Genomic DNA, 23,554 nt, shown 5'->3' with positions numbered 1-23,554 from the left:
GCCCTACTCTGCCTCTGATTCGCAGACTGTGGGTGGGGGGGGGGAATGCTGACGGGACCAGGGGCGGATTTAGGATTGTAACAGATCCGGGGCTTAGCCCAGATAGGTGCCCGCGATAGCGGGCACTGATTTTTTTTACTTCGACACCACAATTTTTAACTTATACCACCACCTTGAAAGTGTTAACATGCGTCTTAGTTTACGGTTTGATTATCACTGATACAAAGTAAAATAGTGCAGTGCAATAAAATAGTTAGTAAAATAGAATAAAATAATGCAATAGTGCATTGCAATAAAATAGTTATCATCGTATTTTTTATCGGGAGGCCGGTAAGGAGTGCATTACAGTAGTCGAGTTGGCTTGAGATAAAGGCATGGATCTGGTTTTCAGCATCCTTTTGATTTATAAATGGCCGTACTTTAGCTATGTTTCTAAGGTGGAAGAATTAAGTTTTTGTCAACTTGTTGATTGTGATTTAAAGCTTAGGTCTGAGTCTACAGTACCATAACACCAAGACTTAACTCACTCAAATACAGTTAGCAGCTGGATAGACCACAGATGGAAATGAGCTTCTGCTAAATCTGGTGCAAACATATTTTCATGTAACAATGATGAATTGTAAAAAAAAAAAAAAAAAAAAAAAATCATTATTTTTTTTTAAATAGATTCGGGGCTTTTCAGAAAACATTCGGGGCTTGAGCCCAAGTAGCCACCCCCTAGCCCCGCCCCTGGACGGGACGCTGAAATGATTGGACCAAAGCAGTAGACAGACACAGACAGCCGGACAGGAGCTTGCAGCGGAGAATTTCGAGGATACCTGCTATACGCACTGATGACAGGATATATTTCCTTCCACTTGGTATCACTCCGGAATCACGTTTCAACCACTAACGTTGCTGCCATGAGCCTGCGCTATGGTAGCCTACAAGTGATAAAATAAATAAAACGGCCAACTCGCACAATGACTCAGCAAAAGGTTGCGCGCAGGCCGCACTAACACTAAACTTTGATGTGAAGTAGGGGGCCACAAAATATCATCCTGCGGGCCGCAAATGGCCCGCAGGCCGCGAGTTTGAGACCCCTGCTCTACATACTCTGTCAATACCTGGCCAGGGTACTCCTGGGTCCTAGTGCCCCCCCATGTTACACTATATGTTATGCACATGCACGTTATATGTTAATAAAATTGCATTTATCTATAGTCCTAATTCTGTCACTGTTTGATGTCACAAAGAAAGGTGTATCCGAAAGCTGTCTACAACATTTGTAACAGGTGATGAAAAAGTAAACAAATAATTAACTGTATTAGACATTTGTTAATGATGAATAGGCTTCACTTCAGATTAGGGCACACAATAGCATCTGCAAATGATTTATAGATGTTTTATGAATGTCTTAACAAATCATTTGTTAAACATGAAAAGACAAGTCTGGTAATTGCTTCGTGTGTATTCATAAAAGTCCACAAATAAACAAACTATTAGACATTTGTTAATGATGAATAGGCTTCACTTTAGATTAGGGCACACAATAGCATCTGCAAATGAGTTATAGATGTTTTATGAATGTCTTAACAAATCATTTGTTGAACATGAAAAATAAATGGAGATACACTATAGTCGTTTTTTCATATCCATTTTTCAAAGCATCTACAAATGTGTTACTACACATTAAACAACATTATTTAATGATGAACAAATCAAGTACAAACAATGTTGATAATGAGTTATAAATAATGTAGAACTGATTTGTAAATGTTATACAAATATAGTTATAAATGATTTAATAATAATTTACGAATGTATATAAATTGTTTGTTCATGGTTAGTTCATTATCTACAAATACCTTATAAAGGTCTTATAACTGAGTGTTATTATAAAGTGTTACCAAAACTGTTTATTATATTTTTAGCGGTCGAAAGCTGCTATTATAGAAAAATACAAAACCACTTTCCACCAGAGGGGGCGGCGCCCTAGCGCCTTATATAGACCAGCCGCCACTGGGCATTATCCTTCAGCCTGTATCTTTTCAGTCACTGCCAAAACAAAGACTGTTTACCTTATTTACGGTCTGGAATTGTGTGTGATGACTGAATAGAAAAACTACTACTATCTTTGGAGCATTCTGTTGGAGACGTTTCAACTAGACAACAGAAACATTCTAAGGGCTTGTGTCCACAGCGGACGTTTTATGAGTTGTCAGCTCCTTTCTGTCATTCATTTCTATGCTACAGACGCGACAGGCGCGCTCCTTTTCCCAGCGCCGCGCCTCGCGTTATAGCGCTCTCGGCGGCAGCGTTTTTGGGCGGAGCGCTCCCAGCGCCTAAAGTTGAAACTAGTTCAACTTTTGGAAAGGAGCGCGCTCATCAACCACAATATTGTAATTGTATCCACAATATAATCCCATTGAAATGCAATAACAATTAATTATATTCCAGCCCTACCATCATATCTCCACTTCTAACTACAGCCTACAGCCTATAAGGTCCAGCAACTTCATCAAACTCACCATCCCCAAAGCCTGCATGGGTTCTGGATGCAACGCCTTCACTGCTGTGAAGCACTTCGGGCTGGAATTCTTGTATGAAAGGTGCTATACAAATACATGTTATTATTAGTTATTAGTTATAATAATTAGTAATAATAATAATTAGTTATTATTATTATACACAATATTTCAGATCTCATATTTAGAGACGTTTTTGTTAACATGTGCTTGCTTATACAATTGTCTACCACAATATTGTAATTGTATCCACAATATGATCCCATTGAAATGCAATAACAATTAATTATATTCCAGCCCTACCATCATATCTCCACTTCTAACTACAGCCTACAGCCTATAAGGTCCAGCAACTTCATCAAACTCACCATCCCCAAAGCCTGCATGGGTTCTGGATGCAACGCCTTCCGATTTGCTGCTGCACACTGTAAAATAGTTTTTTCACGGGAAATTCACTGTATTATTTTACAGATTACTTTTGTTTTTCTACTTTAACACTTTCACTGCCCAAGTGTAATTTCTTATTAGTCCCTTGACTGCCCACATCCACTCCAATGTTAACGTTAATATCGCCTAATCTATGTTTTAAATTATGGCTATGTGTCTAATCTGCCCGTCGCTTATCAAAGACTCATTTTCCAGTCAACATTGTCATGGCAGATTGTTTTTTTATCGCTTAATTTCCGTTTTCTAGCATTTTGAAAATCACTCGATTTCACGGAAAAAACAACACATTCCATGATAATCGCCTTTTACTGGAATATTCTAGAACGTTGCCATTGTTCGACCATGTCATGAATCGTTTTCAAATAAACGCTAGATTATCGATAGTATATGTGTACGCACGCACGCTCTTGCGGCAAGCCGAAAATCGAGTCTCCTATTTCCTGACGGCGCGCACAGTCAAACAGCGATAACACACAATCACATAAAAGCTTATATCTCTGTGAAAACTAGTCTGATTATCCTAATGCTGATAATATAGATTCCTTACCTGAGATCAGATGGTATCCAAATGGTTTATTCCAATTCCCGATCGCCATTAGAAAAAATCGCTCATTTGATTTATCCATCGTGTATACAGTAAAACACATATTCCCGCGGCTCCGAGGCTCCAGAGTGAACTCTGGTAGACCCCGGTTACATGAGTGAGAAGTAAAATGTGGAGTGCGGGTTTTTTTTCACATTCATTTTCATTGAGTCCAATCCAAAAGGGTGATTTACCATCTGGGAGACGATAAGGGGCGCTTTTTTTCACATCTGAGCGCCTGGGGTGACTGGATCTCCAACGGTAGACTCGCTTGATGCAATATGATTTCAGATCGCTAATGAAATAAAAATAAACGAATAAAACGAATATTCTCGTGAGTGGGCATTCAACCCGCGGGGGGTAAACACGAGAGAACACGTGGATGGCATTCAAAGTGTTAAGTGTAAATGCCATGAAAATACAGTAAATTACATTTTATCAAAATATTAACCATTAAATAAAGGTTGTAATCTGTGTATGTGATTTTACTGTAATTTGACAGTAAGTATTTGGAAACCATTGATGCCAGACATTTACCGTTTTCTTGCAGCTTTTTTTCTTACAGTGCATCTGACTGGAACACATTACAAAACACCCTTAAACTCACTGCCCTCACATCGCTCACTGCTTTTAAACAAAATCTGCAACAGATCTTAACCGACTGTTGCACTTGCTGACTGCCTCCCAATCGCACGCATAACCCTCAGACTATTCTCTCCTCCCCCTAAGCCCCCTCACCTACCTCTCTCCCTCTCCCCCTTTATTCTCTCTCTCTCCCTCTGGTTCTCGCTCTCCCTCTCTCTCCCTCTGGTTCTCGCTCTTCCTTTCTCTTTTTCCCTTTCTCTTTTTCCCTCTCTCCCTTTCCTTCTCTCTCCCTTATTTATTGTTGTCCTATTGCTACTGTAATTTTGTATTTTATTTACTTGTATGCATGTACATAACCTTGTTTTCGTTACAGCCTCTCACCCCTCCCACAAAAGGCCTTTGCTTTTTAGACAGGCTGCTTTTGTATATAAGAATTTGTTCTTAATTGCTTGCCTGGATAAATAAAGGTTAAATAAATAAATAAAAATATCAACACATTCTGCTTCTTACTTAAAATGTGTTCTTCTCACTCCAGGTGAACCCACTCACCTTTCTCTCTGTAGCAGACAAAGGGCCATCTGCCTTTACAGTTGATAGCTTTCCAATTGTCTCCATCAACTCTGAAGGCGATGCAGAGCCCTTTCCCGCTTCTGCTTTTCGGGTTTTCCCAGTTGCTTTGTTGTTTGCTGTAGGGGGACCATTCCCCGTCGCTGAATCAGAAATGAAGACACAAGTTATGTTGCATATCATTAACAAGGTGCTTCTGAAACTATAAAAACAAATACAATTGTGGAAAAAGGCAATTGCATCGTAACAAATACACATTTTATGGAAACAAGATAGAATATAGCCACAAGTAATGATTAGCAGGGGTCCCAGGATTGGGCATATGGGGCATTGAAGCTCAGCCATTTCGGTGTTGTATGAAGCATTATGGTGTTTTGACGTTGACACATGTAATCTCTCACACACATCCAAAAACTCAACAGTTTTGCACATAATTATTCATTTAAGTTGATAGTTATTGAGAGTAAATTAGCTTGGATATGGCCACCAGTGATGTCATCAGGGACACTGAATCCTTGTGTTGACATCATTTAATGGTGCTGTAATTAACACAAGGATTTGCTATTTGCTAAATAAGACTTTGGTTGCCAGCTTGTGCAGAAGTACATCCCTCAGTGTTTGTAGAACGCTTTCCATTTTCGCCAACACAGACATTTGTGTGTGAAAAGATTGTTCATTTGAAATCTTCTAACCTTTAGGGATGTCGCTGGAGAGGGACTTTACAATCTTAATAGCTTAAAAAAGGAACAAGTGAGAGTTTTCTTTACCTGCTCACGCCGATCCAGGCCATCTTACTATAACCGGTTGTAACATAAATGAAGCCCCTCTTATTAAAATACATAGAATCGTGAACGCTCTGGAGCAGCTGTCTCCATTCTTCTATGTTCTCCACGGTGGCCAGGTGAGTGTGGTGCTTTCTGCAGTAGCTCTGTGCATCAATCCAAGACATGGCGACTGGAACTAAATTGTACCGATGGGTACCTGTGGATGGTAGAAGAGAAGGTGAACATTACAAATGGCATATCTCTATACTATATCTATATCTGTACATATCCTACTCTTAGTTACGCTGCTGAACAGTATGAAAACTACCATACTGTCTTTACACCTGTATCACTGCACATATTATACTACAACTCTGTACAAACATCTCATTACCACTACACTCAGTAGTACTAATTTGTATGTTTTGTACTCAGTTTAATCACCTGTTCATTGTATATTACTGTTACATTTGCACTCTGGTTGGATGCTTCGTCTAACTAAATCCATTTAGTTAGATCCAACACTGTCTGAATGTATCTTGTGATTATTATCAATCTCCGACGACGGAGACAACAACTATTAGCGTTTGGTATTTCCTGGTGGACGTGATTCGGGATGTGATGTCACACGAATGCCACCCTCAGCCAATAGAGTGAATAGACAATTCGACAATGAATGCTTGGGGCACTAGAAAAGGCGCCCTTCAGGCATCATATTTGAAGACGCTGATTGGCTAAATTGAGTTGCTAGGTGTATTTATGTTGCCCTGTGCATTTTTCAATTGGCTGTGTTGCGCAGTGATGCCCATGAAACCGGTCTTATTTGACATGCCCTGACTGGGAGTCGAACCCCGGTCTCCCACGCCACGGGCGACATCACAGACCACTATACCAGGAGGTGAATTCATGTGTCTGGATGCCTTTTAAATGGGAGTGAGTTTACTTGCAGTACCACTACGTGCCACAGTCACTTCACAACACTTGAAGTCCATCGTGACTGTGGATATACTCGCGGTACCTCCGTTACACCCAGTCAGTGGGGGCGATATTTCTAGCGCCCCAGAAGAGAGAGGGGATGAACAGGATCCCACAAACAATGGGTTATATTTTATATATTACACGTTATTGTGCATTTTAAACACAAACATACTTAACATTTGTAATTATTATTTATTTAAAAATTGTTTATTATATTTTTAGCGGTCGAAAGCTGCTATTATAGAAAAATACAAAACCACTTTCCACCAGAGGGGGCGGCGCCCTAGCGCCTTCTATAGACCAGCCGCCACTGGGCATTATGCTTCAGCCTGTATCTTTTCAGTCACTGCCAAAACAAAGACTGTTTACCTTATTTACAGTCTGGAATTGTGTGTGATGACTGAATAGAAAAACTACTACTATCTTTGGAGCATTCTGTTGGAGACGTTTCAACTAGACAACAGAAATATTCTAAGGGCTTGTGTCCACAGCAGACGTTTTATGAGTTGTCAGCTCCTTTCTGTCATTCATTTCTATGCTACAGACGCGACAGGCGCGCTCCTTTTCCCAGCGCCGCGCCTCGCGTTTTAGCGCTCTCGGCGTCAGCGTTTTTGGGCGGAGCGCTCCCAGCGCCTAAAGTTGAAACTAGTTCAACTTTTGGAAAGGAGCGCGCTCATCAAGGTAACTTTTTCCGACCGAGCAATCGACATCGAGCAGGTGGCGGAGCCGCGGCAGTCGCGGCGAGACTCAGGAAAACGCTCTGAGCATTTTTTTTTTTGCTTTTCAAATCGGTCCGTCTTGAAAAAAAATTCCCCGGTGGACACAAAGCCTAAAGGGACTACATTTGATTCCCCGGTCAGCTCTTGATATTATAGCAAAACTGCGACAGGGAAGTATCTTGGGTCCAAGCTGTTCCCTAGCAACACTGTTTCAGTGAAACTGACAACACTCTCACATCAGGCTGGGCGATATGGAAGAAAAGGATGTCACGATGATCATAAAGATCGCAATTATGCAAATGTTATGCTCTTTTTATGCCTATGTCTATTTTGTGCCTACATCACTGCTGTGAAGCGCTTTGGGCTGGAATTCTTGTATGAAAGGTGCTATACAAATACACGTTATTATTTGTTATTAGTTATAATAATTAGTAATAATAATAATTAGTTATTATTATTATACACAATATTTCAGATCTCATATTTAGAGACATTTTTGTTAACATGTGCTTGCTTATACAATTGTCTACCACAATAGTGTAATTGTATCCACAATATGATCCCATTGAAATGCAATAACAATTAATTATATTCCAGCCCTACCATCATATCTCCACTTCTAACTACAGCCTAAGGTCCAGCAACTTCATCAAACTCACCATCCCCAAAGCCTGTATGGTTTCTGGATGCAACACCTTCCGATTTGCTGATGCACACTGTAAAATAGTTTTTTCACAGGAAATTCACTGTATTATTTTACAGATTACTTTAGTTTTTCTACTTTAAGTGTAAATGCCATAAAAATACAGTAAATTACATTTTATTAAAATATTAACCATTAAATAAAGGTTGCAATCTGTAAATGTATGTGATTTTACTGTCATTTGACAGTAAGTATTTGGAAACCATTGATGCCAGACATTTACCGTTTTCTTGCAGCTTTTTTTCTTACAGTGCATCTGACTGGAACACATTACAAAACACCCTTAAACTCACTGCCCTCACATCGCTCACTGCTTTTAAACAAAATATGCAACAGATCTTAACCGACTGTTGCACCTGCTGACTGCCTCCCAATCGCACGCATAACCCTCAGACTATTCTCTCCTCCCCCTAAGCCCCCTCACCTACCTCCCTCCCTCTCCCCCTTTCTTCTCTCTCTCTCCCTGGAACTGGTGGCCTGGTGTCAGGACAATAATCTCTGCTTGAACGCAGACAAGACCAAGGAGATGATTGTTGACCCACGGAGGAGGAGTGTACAGCACACACCTCTGTACATAGGTGAGACGGAGGTGGATAGGGTTAAAACTAGGGATGTCCGATATTATCGGTCGATATTGGCTTTAAAATGTGATATCAGAAAATATCGGTATCGGTTTTCAAAAAAAAATATTATTAATTTTTATTTTTATAAATTTTTTACATTTATATAACCTTTATTTACCCAGGCAAGCAAGTAAGAACAAATTCTGATTTTATTTATTGTCAAAAGTATGCATAATGTTGTGTTAATTCCACAACAAGAGATATGTAATCTTAATTACCTGAAATTATTCAGTTTTTTGGGGGAGGAAACCCTGCATATATCGGTATCGGTTGATATCGGTTGATAATATCGGTATCGGAAATTAAGAGTTGGACCATATCGGTATATCGGTATCGGTAAAAAAGTGAATATCGAGCATCCCTAGTTAAAACCTTTAAATTCCTCTGTATCCACATCAGCGAGGACCTCACCTGGGCTCACAACACCCAACAGATAATAAAAAAATCCCAACAACGACTGTACTTCCTAAGAAGGCTGAGAAAATTTGGCATGCCACCTAAGATTCTCAGCAACTTCTATAGAAGTACCGTTGAGAGTGTCCTTACCAGCTCAATCACAGTCTGGTATGGGAACTGCACTGCTAAGGAGAGGAAGGCACTCCAGCAAGTGATTAAAACTGCTCAGTACATCTCTGGAGCAGCCTTCCCCTCACTACAGGACATTTACTCTGCCAGGGCCACCAGGAGAGCACACAACATCATTAAGGACAGCACACACCCCCAACACAGACTCTTCAACCTCCTGCCATCAGGCAGGCGATATAGGAGTCTGAAAGCCAGAACTACGAGACTGACAAACAGTTTCTACCCACAGGCCATCAGACTCTTTAATGCCTAGCCCCCCCCCCCCCCCCCCCCTCCACACACACCTTCTACTATGAACTATGAACTATGAATCACTAAAGACACTTTTAACTGCTGCTGTGACCCACTGTCACCTCCATTCACATGATCGGAACGTGCAATGTAACTCACTGTGCCTTGTTGTATTGTATAATTATATTTGTATCTATTTGTACCTTATTTTCTAGCACTCGCTTGTATTTAAATATGTTTAAGTTAAGTACTGTGTGATTTTTTGTGAAGGGTGGACTAGCAAAGTAAGACTTTCATTGTATGGCAAACTGTCGTTTTAACTGTGCATATGACAAATAAACAATCTTGAATCTTGAATCTCTGGTTCTCGCTCTCCCTCTCTCTCCCTCTGGTTCTCGCTCTTCCTTTCTCTTTTTCCCTTTCTCTTTTTCCCTCTCTCCCTTTCCTTCTCTCTCCCTTATTTATTGTTGTACTTGTATACTATTGCTACTGTCATTTTGTATTTTATTTACTTATATGCATGTACATAACCTTGTTTCTGTTAGAGCCTCCCACTCCCCCTCCCACAAAAGGCCTTTGCTTTTTGGACAGGCTGCTTTTGTATATAAGGATTTGTTCTTAATTGCTTGCCTGGATAAATAAAGGTTAAATAAATAAATAAAAATATCAACACATTCTGCTTCTTACTTAAATGTGTTCTTCTCACTACAGGTGAACCCACTCACCTGTATCACTGTAGCAGACAGAGGGCAATTGGTATTTACAGCTGGTAGCTTTCCAATTGTCTCCATCCACACTAAAGGCGATGCAGAGCCCTTTCCCGCTTCTGACTTTTGGGTTTCCCCAGTTGCTTTGTTGTTTGCTGTAGGGGGACCATTCCCCGTCGCTGAATCAAAAATGAAGACAAAAGTTATGTTGCATATCATTAACAAGGTGCTTCTGAAACTATAAAAACAAATACAATTGTGGAAAAAGGCAATTGCATCGTAACAAATACACATTTTACGGAAACAAGATAGAATATAGCCACAAGTAATGATTAGCAGGGGTCCCAGGATTGGGCATATGGGGCATTGAAGCTCAGCCATTTCGGTGTTGTATGAAGCATTATGGTGTTTTGACATTGACACATGTAATCTGTCAACTCATTCAAGGGTACTATGACTATGCGTGCACCTCATGGTACCAAAGCACCTCAAAGGCGCTTAAAACAAAAATTACACAGAACAAACTGGTCGGACTACTACTTGACCTGAACCCCAGGACCCACCTCACCCCTGCCCACTTTGACAACCTAGGATGGCTTAGAGTAGACGACAGAGTACAGCAACTTGCAATGGGCCTGGTCTACAAGATACACTATACGACCGGGGTGCCCATGTACATGTCAAAATACTTCCCAAAGGTCAGTGAATACCACAACCACTACACCAGAGGAAGCTCAACAAATCATGTTAAACCCAGATTCGGCTCAAACAAGGGACTAAACACGTTTCGCAATTATGCCACAACAATGCCCTACCCAAAGCTGTAAAGGAATGTGAATCCTTGCCCACATTCAAAACCGCTCTTAAAGAGCACCTACGGGAGGCTGCAATTCGAAACTGGCCACCGTAAATGCCCAAAACCCCCACCACCTCCTAATAGACAGTCTCCCCCCAACCGCATGTATATATTCCCTCCCCGCCGTATGTATATTTCTCTCCCACCCACCCACCCCCTCCTAATGTACAGTCCCCTCCCCATCATATGTATATACTCTGTCAGGATCTAGGGGTAACAGTACTGTATATTTGAATACCGTTTATGTCACAAATGTATCAGTACTAAATACCTATATGTCCCTATGCCATAAATGTCATGTATGTTGTGTATGTCATAAATGTCTATATGAATTGAAAATGGGGGACCCTGATGGAAACAAGACAAATGTCTTTCTCAGGTCTGCATCCCCTTAACAATTGTATGTCCAGTTAAGATATTCTGGAAAGATGTGACCCAACAATTATCAAAACTCGTATCTTGGAATATACCTGTACACCCCTCTGTATTACTATTGAATGATGTTTTTGAGTTTGCAGTACATCCACAGCTAAAGAGATTGGTTTTATCGGGTATCACAGTAGCTAAAAAGCTGATCGCATCACGCTGGTTTCAACCGGAAAAAATGTGCCGGAAAGTTTGGTTTCTTACATATCTCGATGTGATTTATCAAGAAATATCTACAGCAAGAATTCTGGGTCTCAATGAATCCAAAATGACAATGTGGTTAGAAGTGGTGGAGAGAATAAAAGCTAGCTTATAATGGTAGTGTCTGGTTAGGAGCGAGGGATAATGGAGGTACTATCCAAAGAGGGGTCCGGGAGGGGGGGGTTCGAGCTGGAGCATATGTGTGTAGGTTTTTAGATAACAGGTATTAGGGGTATATCCTGTATAAGACATTGGTATAAATGGTAATTTCGTTGGATATACACTGTGTATTAATGCTTGTGTATCTTATCGTGTGTTGTCATGTTTGTTTATATGTGTTTAAAAAATAATAAAAAAATAAAATACAAAAAAAACAATTGTATGTATTGAGCCGTACTGTATTGTACCCATTCTGCAATCTGTTAAATAAAGTGTTCATTCATTCATTCATTCAATCTCTCATACACATCCAAAAACTCAACAGTTTTGCACATAATTATTCATTTAAGTTGATAGTTATTGAGAGTAAATTAGCTTGGATATGGCCACCAGTGATGTCATCAGGGACACTGAATCCTTGTGTTGACATCATTTAATGGTGCTGTAATTAACACAAGGATTTGCTATTTGCTAAATAAGACTTTGGTTGCCAGCTTGTGCAGAAGTGCATCCCTCAGTGTTTGTAGAACGCTTTCCATTTTCGCCAACACAGACATTTGTGTGTGAAAAGATTGTTCATTTGAAATCTTCAAACCTTTAGGGATGTCGCTGGAGATGGGGACTTTATAATCTTAATAGCTTAAAAATGAACAAGTGAGAGTTTTCTTTACCTCCTCACGCCGATCCAGGCCATCTTACTATAACCGGATTTACCGTAAATGAAGCCCCTCTTATTAAAATACATAGAATCGTGAACGCTCTGGAGCAGCTGTGTCCATTCTTCTGTGTTCTCCACGGTGGCCAGGTCAGTGTAGTGCTTTCTGCAGTAGCTCTGTGCATCAGTCCAAGACATGGCGACTGGAACTAAATGGTACTGATGGGGGGTGGAGGTCTGGCAGGAGGTCAGAGTACATAACCCTGTGGATGGTAGAAGAGAAGATGAACATTACAAATGACATATATGTAGATACTATATCTATATCTGTACATATCCTACTCTTACTAGTTACGCTGCTGAACAGTATGAATACTACCATACTGTCTTTACACCTGTATCACTGCACATATTATACTACAACTCTGTACAAACATCTGATTAGAACTACACTCAGTAGTACTAATTTGTATGTTTTGTACCCAGTTTAATCACCTCTTCATTGTATATTACTGTTACATTTGCACTCTGGTTGGATGCTTCTTGTCGTTGTACTGTATTTGTGCTGTATAATGACAAATTAGTTGAATCTAATCTAAAAAGGCCCCCTCTTAGTTGTGAGGATTAGACTTCTATTTATTTTATTCAACCAGGGAGGTCAAATAAGAACAAATTCGTATTTACAATGATGGCCTGGTAAGAGGACAAAAGGGCCTCTCGAAGGGTAACAAAAAGGGATAAAGAAAAAAAAAGTATAAACCAAAAAGAACAATTCAGATAAGACTATTGGATACAGACAATACATACATCACAGAGGTAAGAGACAGACGATTATACATCACAGAGGTAAGAGACAGACGCTACATACATCACAGAGGTAAGAGACAGACGCTACATACATCACAGAGGAGACAGACGATACATACATCACAAAGGTAAGAGACAGACGCTACATACATCACAGAGGTAAGAGACAGACGATTATACATCACAGAGGTAAGAGACAGATGATTATACATCACAGAGGTAAGAGACAGATGATTATACATCACAGAGGTAAGAGACAGATGATTATACATCACAGAGGTAAGAGACAGACGCTACATACATCACAGAGGTAAGAGAGGGTCGATTATACATCACAGAGGTAAGAGACAGACGCTACATACATCACAGAGGTAAGAGACAGACGATTATGGAGCAACTCCGCCTGGTGACCAAACCCCACCTAGACCCACTCCAGTTTGGGGGTAGAGGATGCTGTCATCTACCTGCTGAACCGAGTCTACACTCACCTAGACAAGCAACCGGGGCCCCCGCAGGGGACAGTCCTCTCTCCCTTCCTCTTCACTGTCTACACACCAACGACTTCCACTATCTGTCAGAGTCCTGCCACCTTCAGAAGTTTTCTGATGACTCTGCGATAGTGGGATGTATAAAGGACGGTGACGAGAGGGAATACCGGGAACTGGTAGTGGACTTTGTCACATGGTGCGATAAAAACCACCTGCAGCTAAATGTGGCGAAGACCAAGGAACTGGTTGTGGAGCTGGGGAGGAGGAGGAGTGCACCTGTGACCCCCGTTTCCATCAGGGGAGTTGATGTGGACATGGTTGAGGTGTACAAATACCTCGGTGTGCACATCGACAACAAACTGAACGGGTCAAAACATGCAGAGGCACTATACAAGAAGGGCCAGAGCCGACTCTACTTCCTCAGAAGGCTGAGATCCTTCAATGTCTGTACAAGGATGTTGAGGATGTTCTATGAGTCGGTGGTGGCGGGCGCCTTCTTGTACGCTGTGACCTGCTGGGGCAGCGGACTGAGAGCAGTGGACACAACCAGGCTGGATAAGCTGGTCAGGAAGGCCAGCAGCGTGGTTCGGGTGGAGCTGGACTCTCTAGCGAGGGTGGCGGAGAGGAGGAGCCTTGCTAAGCTCCAGGCCATCAGGGAAAACCCCACCCACCCACTATACACAGACTTGGCTGACAGGAGGAGCATGTTTAGTGCTAGACTCACACTACCCAAATGCAGCACTGAACGGCACAGGAAGTCCTTAATTCCAACAGCCATCAGACTATATAATGCATCACTGTGCCTCACTGCATCACTGAGCACAGAGCGGCAGCTCAATAGTGGCAGGAGGCCGCGACTAGCGGCCTCCAGGCTCCACAACAGGGGGCAGCGACGGCTGCCAGACATTGATCTAGGACTTACACAATACACAATACACTACCTGAAGCATACTGCACCTTGTGACATTGTGAATACTGGAATATATATTTAATTTAGTTAGATTTAAATTATAATTATATTGACCAAATTGTTTACACTGCTTCCCCCATGCTCAGTATATTTTTACTGTATTTATTTCTGTATATTTTATTTCATTTCATTTTATTCTATTTTACTCTACTCGTATCCTAGGCAACTTGATTTGATTTGTGTTATTATTCTAATTTGTGACCTGTCCTGTCTAAATGTTTAAATGTTGACGGATTTGCAGTGTCAAATTTCCCACGGGATAATAAAAGTATTTCTATTCTATTCTATTCTATATACATCACAGAGGTAAGATAGGGACACTACATACATCACAGAGGTAAGAGACAGACGATACATACATCATGTATGTGCAATGTGCATTGCCATGAACAGAACAATTACAATTTTTATTAAATTCAATTAAATAAACTTTTCAAGAATCTGTGTCCATGTGTACAATTAGAAAATACGGCTTAGATGGGATTTTACATCACAAAACAGATACTGACCTGCAAGCAAGAGGAAGAAGAACAGTCCCCACTTCATGGCTAGACGGTCCTCGTCAAGGCTGCCTCGTAGGTCTTCTTGTCTGCAAGAACATACCCAGTAAATAACCTTAGGAGACAAAAGGAAACACACGCAGATGGTGACGCTAGTTGGAGAAATAACAGCTTACCAGCAGCGATCGTAGTACAGTCTCCCCTGCGTCTCTGAGACCCCCCTCGTATTGCTACAGTGTTTGGATCTGAATGAATCGGTTAAAGATTAGAGAGAGAGTAGGTCGAGTTAGGTTCACTTCAGTCGAGTCTAGTACAGTATGTGTGTTTTCACCGATTCACAAGACTGAGTACAAAGCAGGCTTTGGCGTGTGTTTATATATAGAGGAGGTTTTATCTACTTGCATCGTCATGACGGGCAGTTGAGTCAGGCGTTGTAAAACCAATGTTGAATGTTAATGTAAGTGGGACAGGACATTTAGAATACTGCTGATAAAGAAATACCCTGATGTGGACAAAGTGACCATGACATTCAGTTCCTAAACAACTCTGTGTTCTCCAGATAGCAGGGCAGCCGACTCGTGTGTGACGAGACTCGATGCCGTCATTCCTCAACCGTACGATATACAGGTTACATCTTCAGAAGCGTCAGAAACAGTTCTAATTCCCCCTTGCCTTTTGTTCTGTCTTTTCTTTTTAAATGGGTTTGAGACATTGACAGCCACAAGGGACACTGGCCACCTCCCATGCTGGCCATTATTACCTGTTGAATGCTATATAATAATGTAACACCTGGCCTAGATGAGCTAAACCCAGTCAAATGGAGTCCATCCTCAGCTTTCCAAGCAAGGACTAAAATATGACCACTTCACTCTACAAGGTGGTGTCATGTACGTCCATGTCATGACTTTTGTGTTATGTTGTCTATGTATACCAATACCTGTACTATTGTCTTGCAGGAACATATTCTATCAACATATTCTATTCTTTAGGTTACCTAAAGTGAACCTTTTATACCAGTTACTTTAACCTAACCCACGCCTTAACCCCTCCCTTTTCACCAGTTACTTGAACCTAACCCAAGCCTTAACCCCTCCCTTTTATACCAGTTACTTGAACCTAACCCAAGCCTTAACCCCTCCCTTTTATACCAGTTACTTGAACCTAACCCAAGCCTTAACCCCTCCCTTTTATACCAGTTACTTGAACCTAACCCAAGCCTTAACCCCTCCCTTTTATACCAGTTACTTGAACCTAACCCAAGCCTTAACCCCTCCCTTTTATACCAGTTACTTGAACCTAACCCAAGCCTTAACCCCTCCCTTTTATACCAGTTACTTGAACCTAACCCAAGCCTTAACCCCTCCCTTTTCTACCAGTTACTTGAACCTAACCCAAGCCTAACCCCTCCCTTTTATACCAGTTACTTGAACCTAACCCAAGCCTTAACCCCTCCCTTTTCTACCAGTTACTTGAACATAACCCAGAGGAGGGAAAAAAAGATGCTTGCCTTGAGTTTTAAAGTGACAGTATACAGACTGCGGAAATGAGCTCCGGCAGGTTTGTGAGACCAAAACGACTCGTTAAGACACTCACTCACTCACTCACTCACTCACTCACTCACTCACTCACTCACTCACTCACTCACTCACTCACTCACTCACTCACTCACTCACTCACTCACTCACTCACTCACTCACTCACTCACTCACTCACTCACTCACTCACTCACTCACTCACTCACGCACCTGTGTGTTATGTTGTATATGTATACCAATGTATACTAAAGAGAAGGGTCTTTATTGAGACAGTAGGAAGACAGAGGGAGACATAAGAGATAAGGGTCTTTATTGAGACAGTAGGAAGACAGAGGGAGACATAAGAGAGAAGGGTCTTTATTGAGACAGTAGGAAGACTGAGAGAGAGAGACATAACAGAGAAGGGTCTTTATTGAGACAGTAGCAAGACAGAGAGGGAGACAGAGAGAAGGGTCTTTATTGAGACAGTAGGAAGACAGAGAGAGACATAACAGAGAAGGGTCTTTATTGAGACAGTAGGAAGACTGAGAGAGAGAGACATAACAGAGAAGGGTATTTCATTGCCTCCCCTTCAGCGCAACCCGCCACCTATGACATTATTATATCACTTATCTCAGCACCCCCAACGCTGACTGAGTTCCCGCGGCCCTGTATCCATTGCGAGTCCAGGTTACACACAAAAGACCAGACCCCCCGTCCCCTCCCACGATTATACATGCGCAGGATGTATTGTAGTGAGACGTTAGTTGGGTCAAGAACCTCAATTGCGTGACCATTCTCTGGCTAAGATGTTTTGATGATTGATTTGACTTCTATGGACCTTTTATAAAAGATTTAGCCGCCGTGTCCCTTCCAAAAATCACGGCATTTTTTGTCATAGGGCCAAATTCAAAATACCGGCTGGCGCGATCTTGAAAAATTTACTTTTGAACCAGAGCACCTAGAATCATGTATGGATACACTTTTTTGTGTAAGTCGACCACGAGGATTCCGATTCTGACATCAGTTTGACGTTATGACATAATTTCTTCCAGATATCCAAGATGGCCGCCACCCAGTAGAGCAACATTTTTACTTTTAATGTCAAAACCAATTTTACCATGGTACTGCTGTACTTTAAACAAACTACCTTTATAAGGATCTCAGTAAAATAATTGATGAATGTACAGTATGACAAGACAACTAATTCTACTTCTAATTCTCTTTAATAGTTGTAACTTGAACAGGTTAAGAATGAAACCACTTTAAACATGTGATGATCAGTACGAATCAATCAGCATTCTGCCTCACTAGATTCTGAATCATCAGATTCCAACGAATCCCCCCTCCTCCTCTGTACATCATCATCTCCCTCCTCATCACCATCCTCCTCATTCTCTTTCTCGTTTTCTTCAGCTGGCCCTGGTGCAGGTAGATGTGTTGGGAGAGCAGGTTGTGTGTGGTGGACAGGGCGACAGCGACCACCCACCAGTTCCCAGCCATGTCTGAGTGGTGTTCTTCATTCTCTTCCACCTTGTGGCATGGGCCTCAGCCATGGTGCTACTCTTCTTGTCGCCATAGATAACATGTCATGTGAACTTAAAGAGCTCCTCTACCATCTCCTCCTCAAGGTCAAGGCTATCTCCACACCGCAAGAGCAGCCGTCGTGCCACAGGGCTCTTTGCCACCTTGTCATGCATTGACAACTTACCCTGCCATAGAAGCCTGAGTTGGCATCACAGCCTGTAATACGGTGTAGCTCCACAATACAGTCTGCCATCTCCTCATAACCAGGCCATGGCAGAAGACAGTGTCCTGCTTTCTCTTGATACAGAGCATACCGGGCAGCTGTTGCGAGATGACCGCTGCCTAGACATAGACATCGGTGTCGGCTGCATCAATGACAAAGGCCACTGTAGCTTGACTCACATAGAACTGTGTATGCAGAGAAGAAGTGTCAGCTTCAGACTGGTCAAAGCTGTAGTTCTGCATTGGTTGCTGGGTTGACAAGTTGGTGCAGTGGGAGCCAACAGATTAGACAATCTCTACTCAGCAGTGTTTTGAACTCTCTGGCAGAGGGGAAGGGGTCGCCCAGTTTCATGTAGGTGTTGGGGACATGTACCTTACCTTGTACCCACAGGTTTCGGATGTCATCTTTAGATGAGTAATGTACGGGTCATTTACACAGATGATACGGTCAGCATCACCATGGCATGCAAGGATGATGGATGACACCTTGTGGACATAGTCCAGCCACTTGTATGGGGTGCCATCTTGCGTCTGCCAATTGTCTACTGATGGAGTTGCCATCCTCCAGACCATTCCCATGTCGACAAGATGTAGGGTTCTTGAAGATCTACAGATTGGAGAGAGAGCTTCTGAAGGAGCTTGCTCTTCTGTGTCTTCCTATATGTGCCGCTGAAGTTGTATAAGGCCACACATTCCTCGACAACACGACAACTCTGGGAGATTTACAAGTTGACCTCAACCAGGTCGAGAGCACTCCGCTCCATCTCAGCAGCTCTTGCCTTGAGTTCCTCCCTGGGCTTCTCCGTGCATTGGCCCCTTGACAAATGTCAAGCGTTTTCTCAGAGGGACAGGTGCATAGAGAGAGGTTTTCTTACTGACCACCCGGTCAACTTCTCCTCTCCCACAGCGTGGGCTGAGTTGAAGTCCGCAATGAGTTCATCAGAGGCAGGAATGGCTGACTGTAAGGTGCAAAGGGTGGGTGAGGCTGGGTCAAATGGGAAGGAGTCAAACCAGGTCCTGCACACGCTGCTCATCTTCTCGTATGCAAGGTGATATCTGATTTCAAGTGCGCAGGGCTGATTAGCTGCATAATTGATCAGACAGTTGATTCTGTCTCACATTCTCTGATCGTCCAGGGCCACCGTGTCGCTCTTGAAAGCTGCCCATGCATGATCATACAAAATCAGTACCAGCTTTGATTCTGGATGCTTGGTCAAATCTGTCGTACAGCACCAGACACATTTGGTTTTATCATGTATCAGCCCAAGACTCGATCTCAGCCACTGGGCAGCTGGAGCCGCAGCTGGGGAACAAACATCAAACATAGACGAAGACTCAGATTGGCTTTCATCAACCTCTCGTCTTTTCTTGGCCTGTACCAGTTTCTTGGCATAAGGTCAACCTACATGTATTATGGAAGACGGGACCTTTATCCCAATCAACAGTTGCATGGACGTTTCTGAACGTGTCAAGACCGCTCCATAACAGTGCATTTTCTTTATATTTTCCCACCTCTCAATTGAGGTAATGGAATCGGTGGCTTCATCACAAAGCCTGCCACACTGGAGGATACATGTAGTCTGATGAGTTATGCACTTTCTATTTGTCCTTGTGAGTTGATTGATTTCTTCCATTTTCAGTTATGCATCTACACTGTGCATCTATGCAACTACTCTTCCTTTCAAACTCTAACCTTATTCTGACCTAGCTACCCTGGAAAAACCAACCCTTATAGCTAAGAAGCATAGTCTAGCGTAACATGACCCAATCAGAGACAGGCAGCATAATCTAGGATAACATGTGGTGTAACATATCGACTAGTCTAGCATAACATGAATTAAAACTCACCGCAGTATATCAAACCCCAAACACAGGGGTACAATGACTATATTAGCTAACTAATTCTTGCTAGCTAGCTAGCTATCGGGAAAGTTGGTAGCACCAGTTCTATCAGTGGAAAAGTTAGTCTGTATCCCTGCCCAAACACCTTACCTTCCCATTCAAAAGTAAAATTCTTGCTCTACTGGATGGTGGCCATCTTGGATTTATGGGTCACAATGATGTCATAGCGTACAACTGATGTCAGAATCGGAATCTTCATGGTCGATTTACACAAAAAAGTGTATTCATACATGATTCCAGGTGCTCTGGTTCAAAAATACATGTTTCAAGATGGCACCAGAAGGTATTTTGGATTTGGCCCTCTGACAAAAAATGCAGGAATTTTTGGGAGGGACACAGGGGCTAAATCTTTTATAAAAGGTCCATAGAAGTCAAATCAATCATCAAAACATCTTAGCCAGAGAATGGTCACGGAATTGAGGTTCCTGACCCAACTATGTGTATTGGAATACTGTGTGTCGGCCTCCGTTGATGAAGGGGCGAGACATGGCAAATACACACAGCTGCAGAGTGGAAAACTCTATCAGAGTTTTTTCCGAGAGGGAGAGAGAGAGAGAGAGAGAGAGAGAGAGAGAGAGAGAGAGAGAGAGAGAGAGAGAGAGAGAGGGGGGTGAGAGAGAGAGAGGGTCCCCCATTTTCAATTCATCAGGACATGACATACATGACATACAGATAGACAGTACTGCTACATCTATACATTTATGACGTACCAGCTTTGCAAATACAGTACTGTTTGTGATACAAAAAGAGTCCAGAAAACAGAGTATATACATTTGACGTAAAAACTGTACATTGGGGGAGGTTGGGTAGGTGAGGTGGGGTTGGGTGGGGGGGGGGGGGGCTGTACATTGGAGGTGGTTGGGTGGGTGGGGTGGGGAGGGGTTGGGTAGGAGGGGTGGGTGGGGAACACTGTACAACTGTACAAGCAAAACTGTACATTGGAATATTGACAAAACCATACTTGGTCATTTACTGTACATTGGAGGGGGTTGGGTTAGGACATTTACAGGGGCCAGTTTTGAATTGCAGTCTCCCTTAGGTGTTCTTTGAGAGTGGTTTTGAAAGTGGGTAGTGATTCACATTCCTTTACAGCTTTAGGTAGGGCGTTCCACATTGATGTTGCATAATTGCGAAACGTGTTTAGTCCCTTGTTTCAGCCGAATCTGGGTTTAACATGATTTGTGGAGCTCCCTCTGGTGTTGTGATCGTGGTATTCACTGACCTTTGGGAAGTATTTTGACAAGTACATGGGTACCTTGGTCGTGTAGTGTATCTTGTAGACCAGGCCCATTGCAAGTTTCTGTACTCTGTTGTCTACTCTAAGCCATCCTAGGTTGTCAAAGTGGGCAGGGGTGAGGTGGGTTCTAGGAGTAAGGTCAGCTTGTTACTGCAGTTAGCAATTCATCCCTTCCGAAAACTCTGCAACACTGACAAGCTCTGCTCTCTCTGTCCGTTATTGTAGCTTCACAAACACTCGTCTTTGAATCTTTCAACATCCCGATCGATTGGACAAGCAGCCAAAGGTCAGTGAATACCACGATCACAACACCAGAGGGAGCTCCACAAATCATGTTAAACCCAGATTCGGCTCAAACAAGGGACTAAACACGTTTCGCAATTATGCCACATCAATGTGGAACGCCCTACCCAAAGCTGTAAAGGAATGTGAATCACTACCCACTTTCAAAAACACTCTCAAAAAACACCTAAGGGAGACTGCAACCCGAAACTGGCCCCTGTAAATGTCCGAACACAACCCCCTCCAATGTACAGTAAATTACCAAGTATGGTCTTGTCAATAATCCAATGTACAGTGTTGTTTGTACAGTTGTACAGTGTCCCCCACCCACCCCTCCTACCCAAACCCCCCCCCCCCTACCCAACCCCCCCCCCCCCCCACTCCTAACGAACCCCCCCCCCCCCCCACCCACCCAACCACCTCCAATGTACAGTCCCCCCCCACCCCCACCTACCCAATCCAATGTACAGTTTCCACGCCTAATGTACATACTCTTTTCTTTCTGGACTCTTTTTGTATCACAAACAGTACTGTAATTGCAAATCTGGTATGTCATAAATGTATAGATGGAGCAGTACTGTCTATCTGTATGTCATGTATGTCATATATGTTACGATGAATTGAAAATGGGGGACCCTGATGTAAACAAGACGAAAGTCTTTCTCTGGTCTGCATCCCCTTAACAATTGTATGTATTGAGCTGTACTGTACTGTACCCATTCTGCAATCTGTTAATAAAGTTTTCATTCATTCATTCATTCAACAGTGGAAAACAGGGCTTGAGTGCTTCCTGCGCCTGAGCTAATTACACTGGCATAGTGAGTACTTTTTGCTTTGGCGAGAGCTTCCTTATAGTGGAGTATGTGGTAAAGTACATTTCTTTATGGACAGTAAGACCAGTCTTAGTGAGGCGCTCTAGGCGGCGGCCTTTGGCTTTGAGCAGGCGTAGCTCGGGTGTAAACCAGGGTGCAGAGCGAGTAAAGGAAACAGTCCGTGTTTTAAGTGGAGCAAACGTGTCTAAGAGGTTATGGAGTCCATTGTTGTACATTGAGACCAGTTCATCACAGGTTGATTCATTGTCATGGCAGGAAAGGTTATTAAGTTCACTGGATAGAGCAGGTACATCGATGTTCTTAATATTCCTGAAAGAGATGGAACGTGACACGTTTGTTTTGTGTGATGACATTAAAAGATATGAACTTGTGATCAGAGATGGGCAGGTCAGACGCAGTACAGTTTTGGGGTGTGACACCAGAGCAGCACACTAAGTCCAAAGTGTGTCCTTTAGAGTGAGTAGGGAAGTCAACATATTGTTGAAATCCACAGCTGTCCAGGGAAGATGTGAGCTCCTTGGTAGTAGAATTGTTTATATTGTATTGTTTATGTTTATGTATGTCCCTATCTATGCCATAAATGTCATGATGTCATGTATGTTGTGTAAATGTCACTATGAATTGAAAATGGGGGACCCTGATGTAAACAAGACGAACGTCTTTCTCTGGTCTGCATCCCCTTAACAATTGTGTGTATTGAGCCGTACTGTATTTGTACCCATTCTGCAATCTGTTAAATAAAGTTATCATTCATTCATTCATTCAGCAACCTTTCAATGGGGCTTTTCTTTCTTGAGACAGTCTGACCTTGATGTTTTTCTCAGCATTGATCATTTCAATTCCTGACTCTGTTGACAAAAGGACACAGACTTAACAATCAAATCCTCATCTCTTTTAATTCCTACTGCAACTTCCAACCACTTCAGTACTTCCACGAGTCTCGTAAAACATCCTTTTTCTAAACTCCTATCCGAGC

General features: G+C 42.3%; 2 protein-coding genes across 2 annotated transcripts in view; both read right to left on the bottom strand.

Moving 5' to 3' along the window:
* Window positions 1-23,554, bottom strand: part of LOC311226411 (dynein axonemal heavy chain 11-like) — a gene marked incomplete at both ends in the record, with an annotated part of 709,106 nt that overhangs the window by 505,080 nt on the left and 180,472 nt on the right.
* Window positions 19,601-23,554, bottom strand: part of LOC311227559 (dynein axonemal heavy chain 11-like) — a gene marked incomplete at both ends in the record, with an annotated part of 64,719 nt that continues 60,765 nt past the window's right edge. The window contains one exon of the mRNA XM_084313283.1: window positions 19,601-19,627. Coding sequence (XP_084169409.1) covers window positions 19,601-19,627 — 27 coding nt within the window. The remainder of the gene's footprint in view (window positions 19,628-23,554) is intronic.

The sequence above is a fragment of the Notolepis coatsorum genome (genome assembly GCF_963971535.1).
Source record: "Notolepis coatsorum genome assembly, chromosome: 4".
NCBI lineage: Eukaryota > Metazoa > Chordata > Actinopteri > Aulopiformes > Paralepididae > Notolepis > Notolepis coatsorum.
This window is presented reverse-complemented; position numbering and strand designations above follow the sequence as displayed.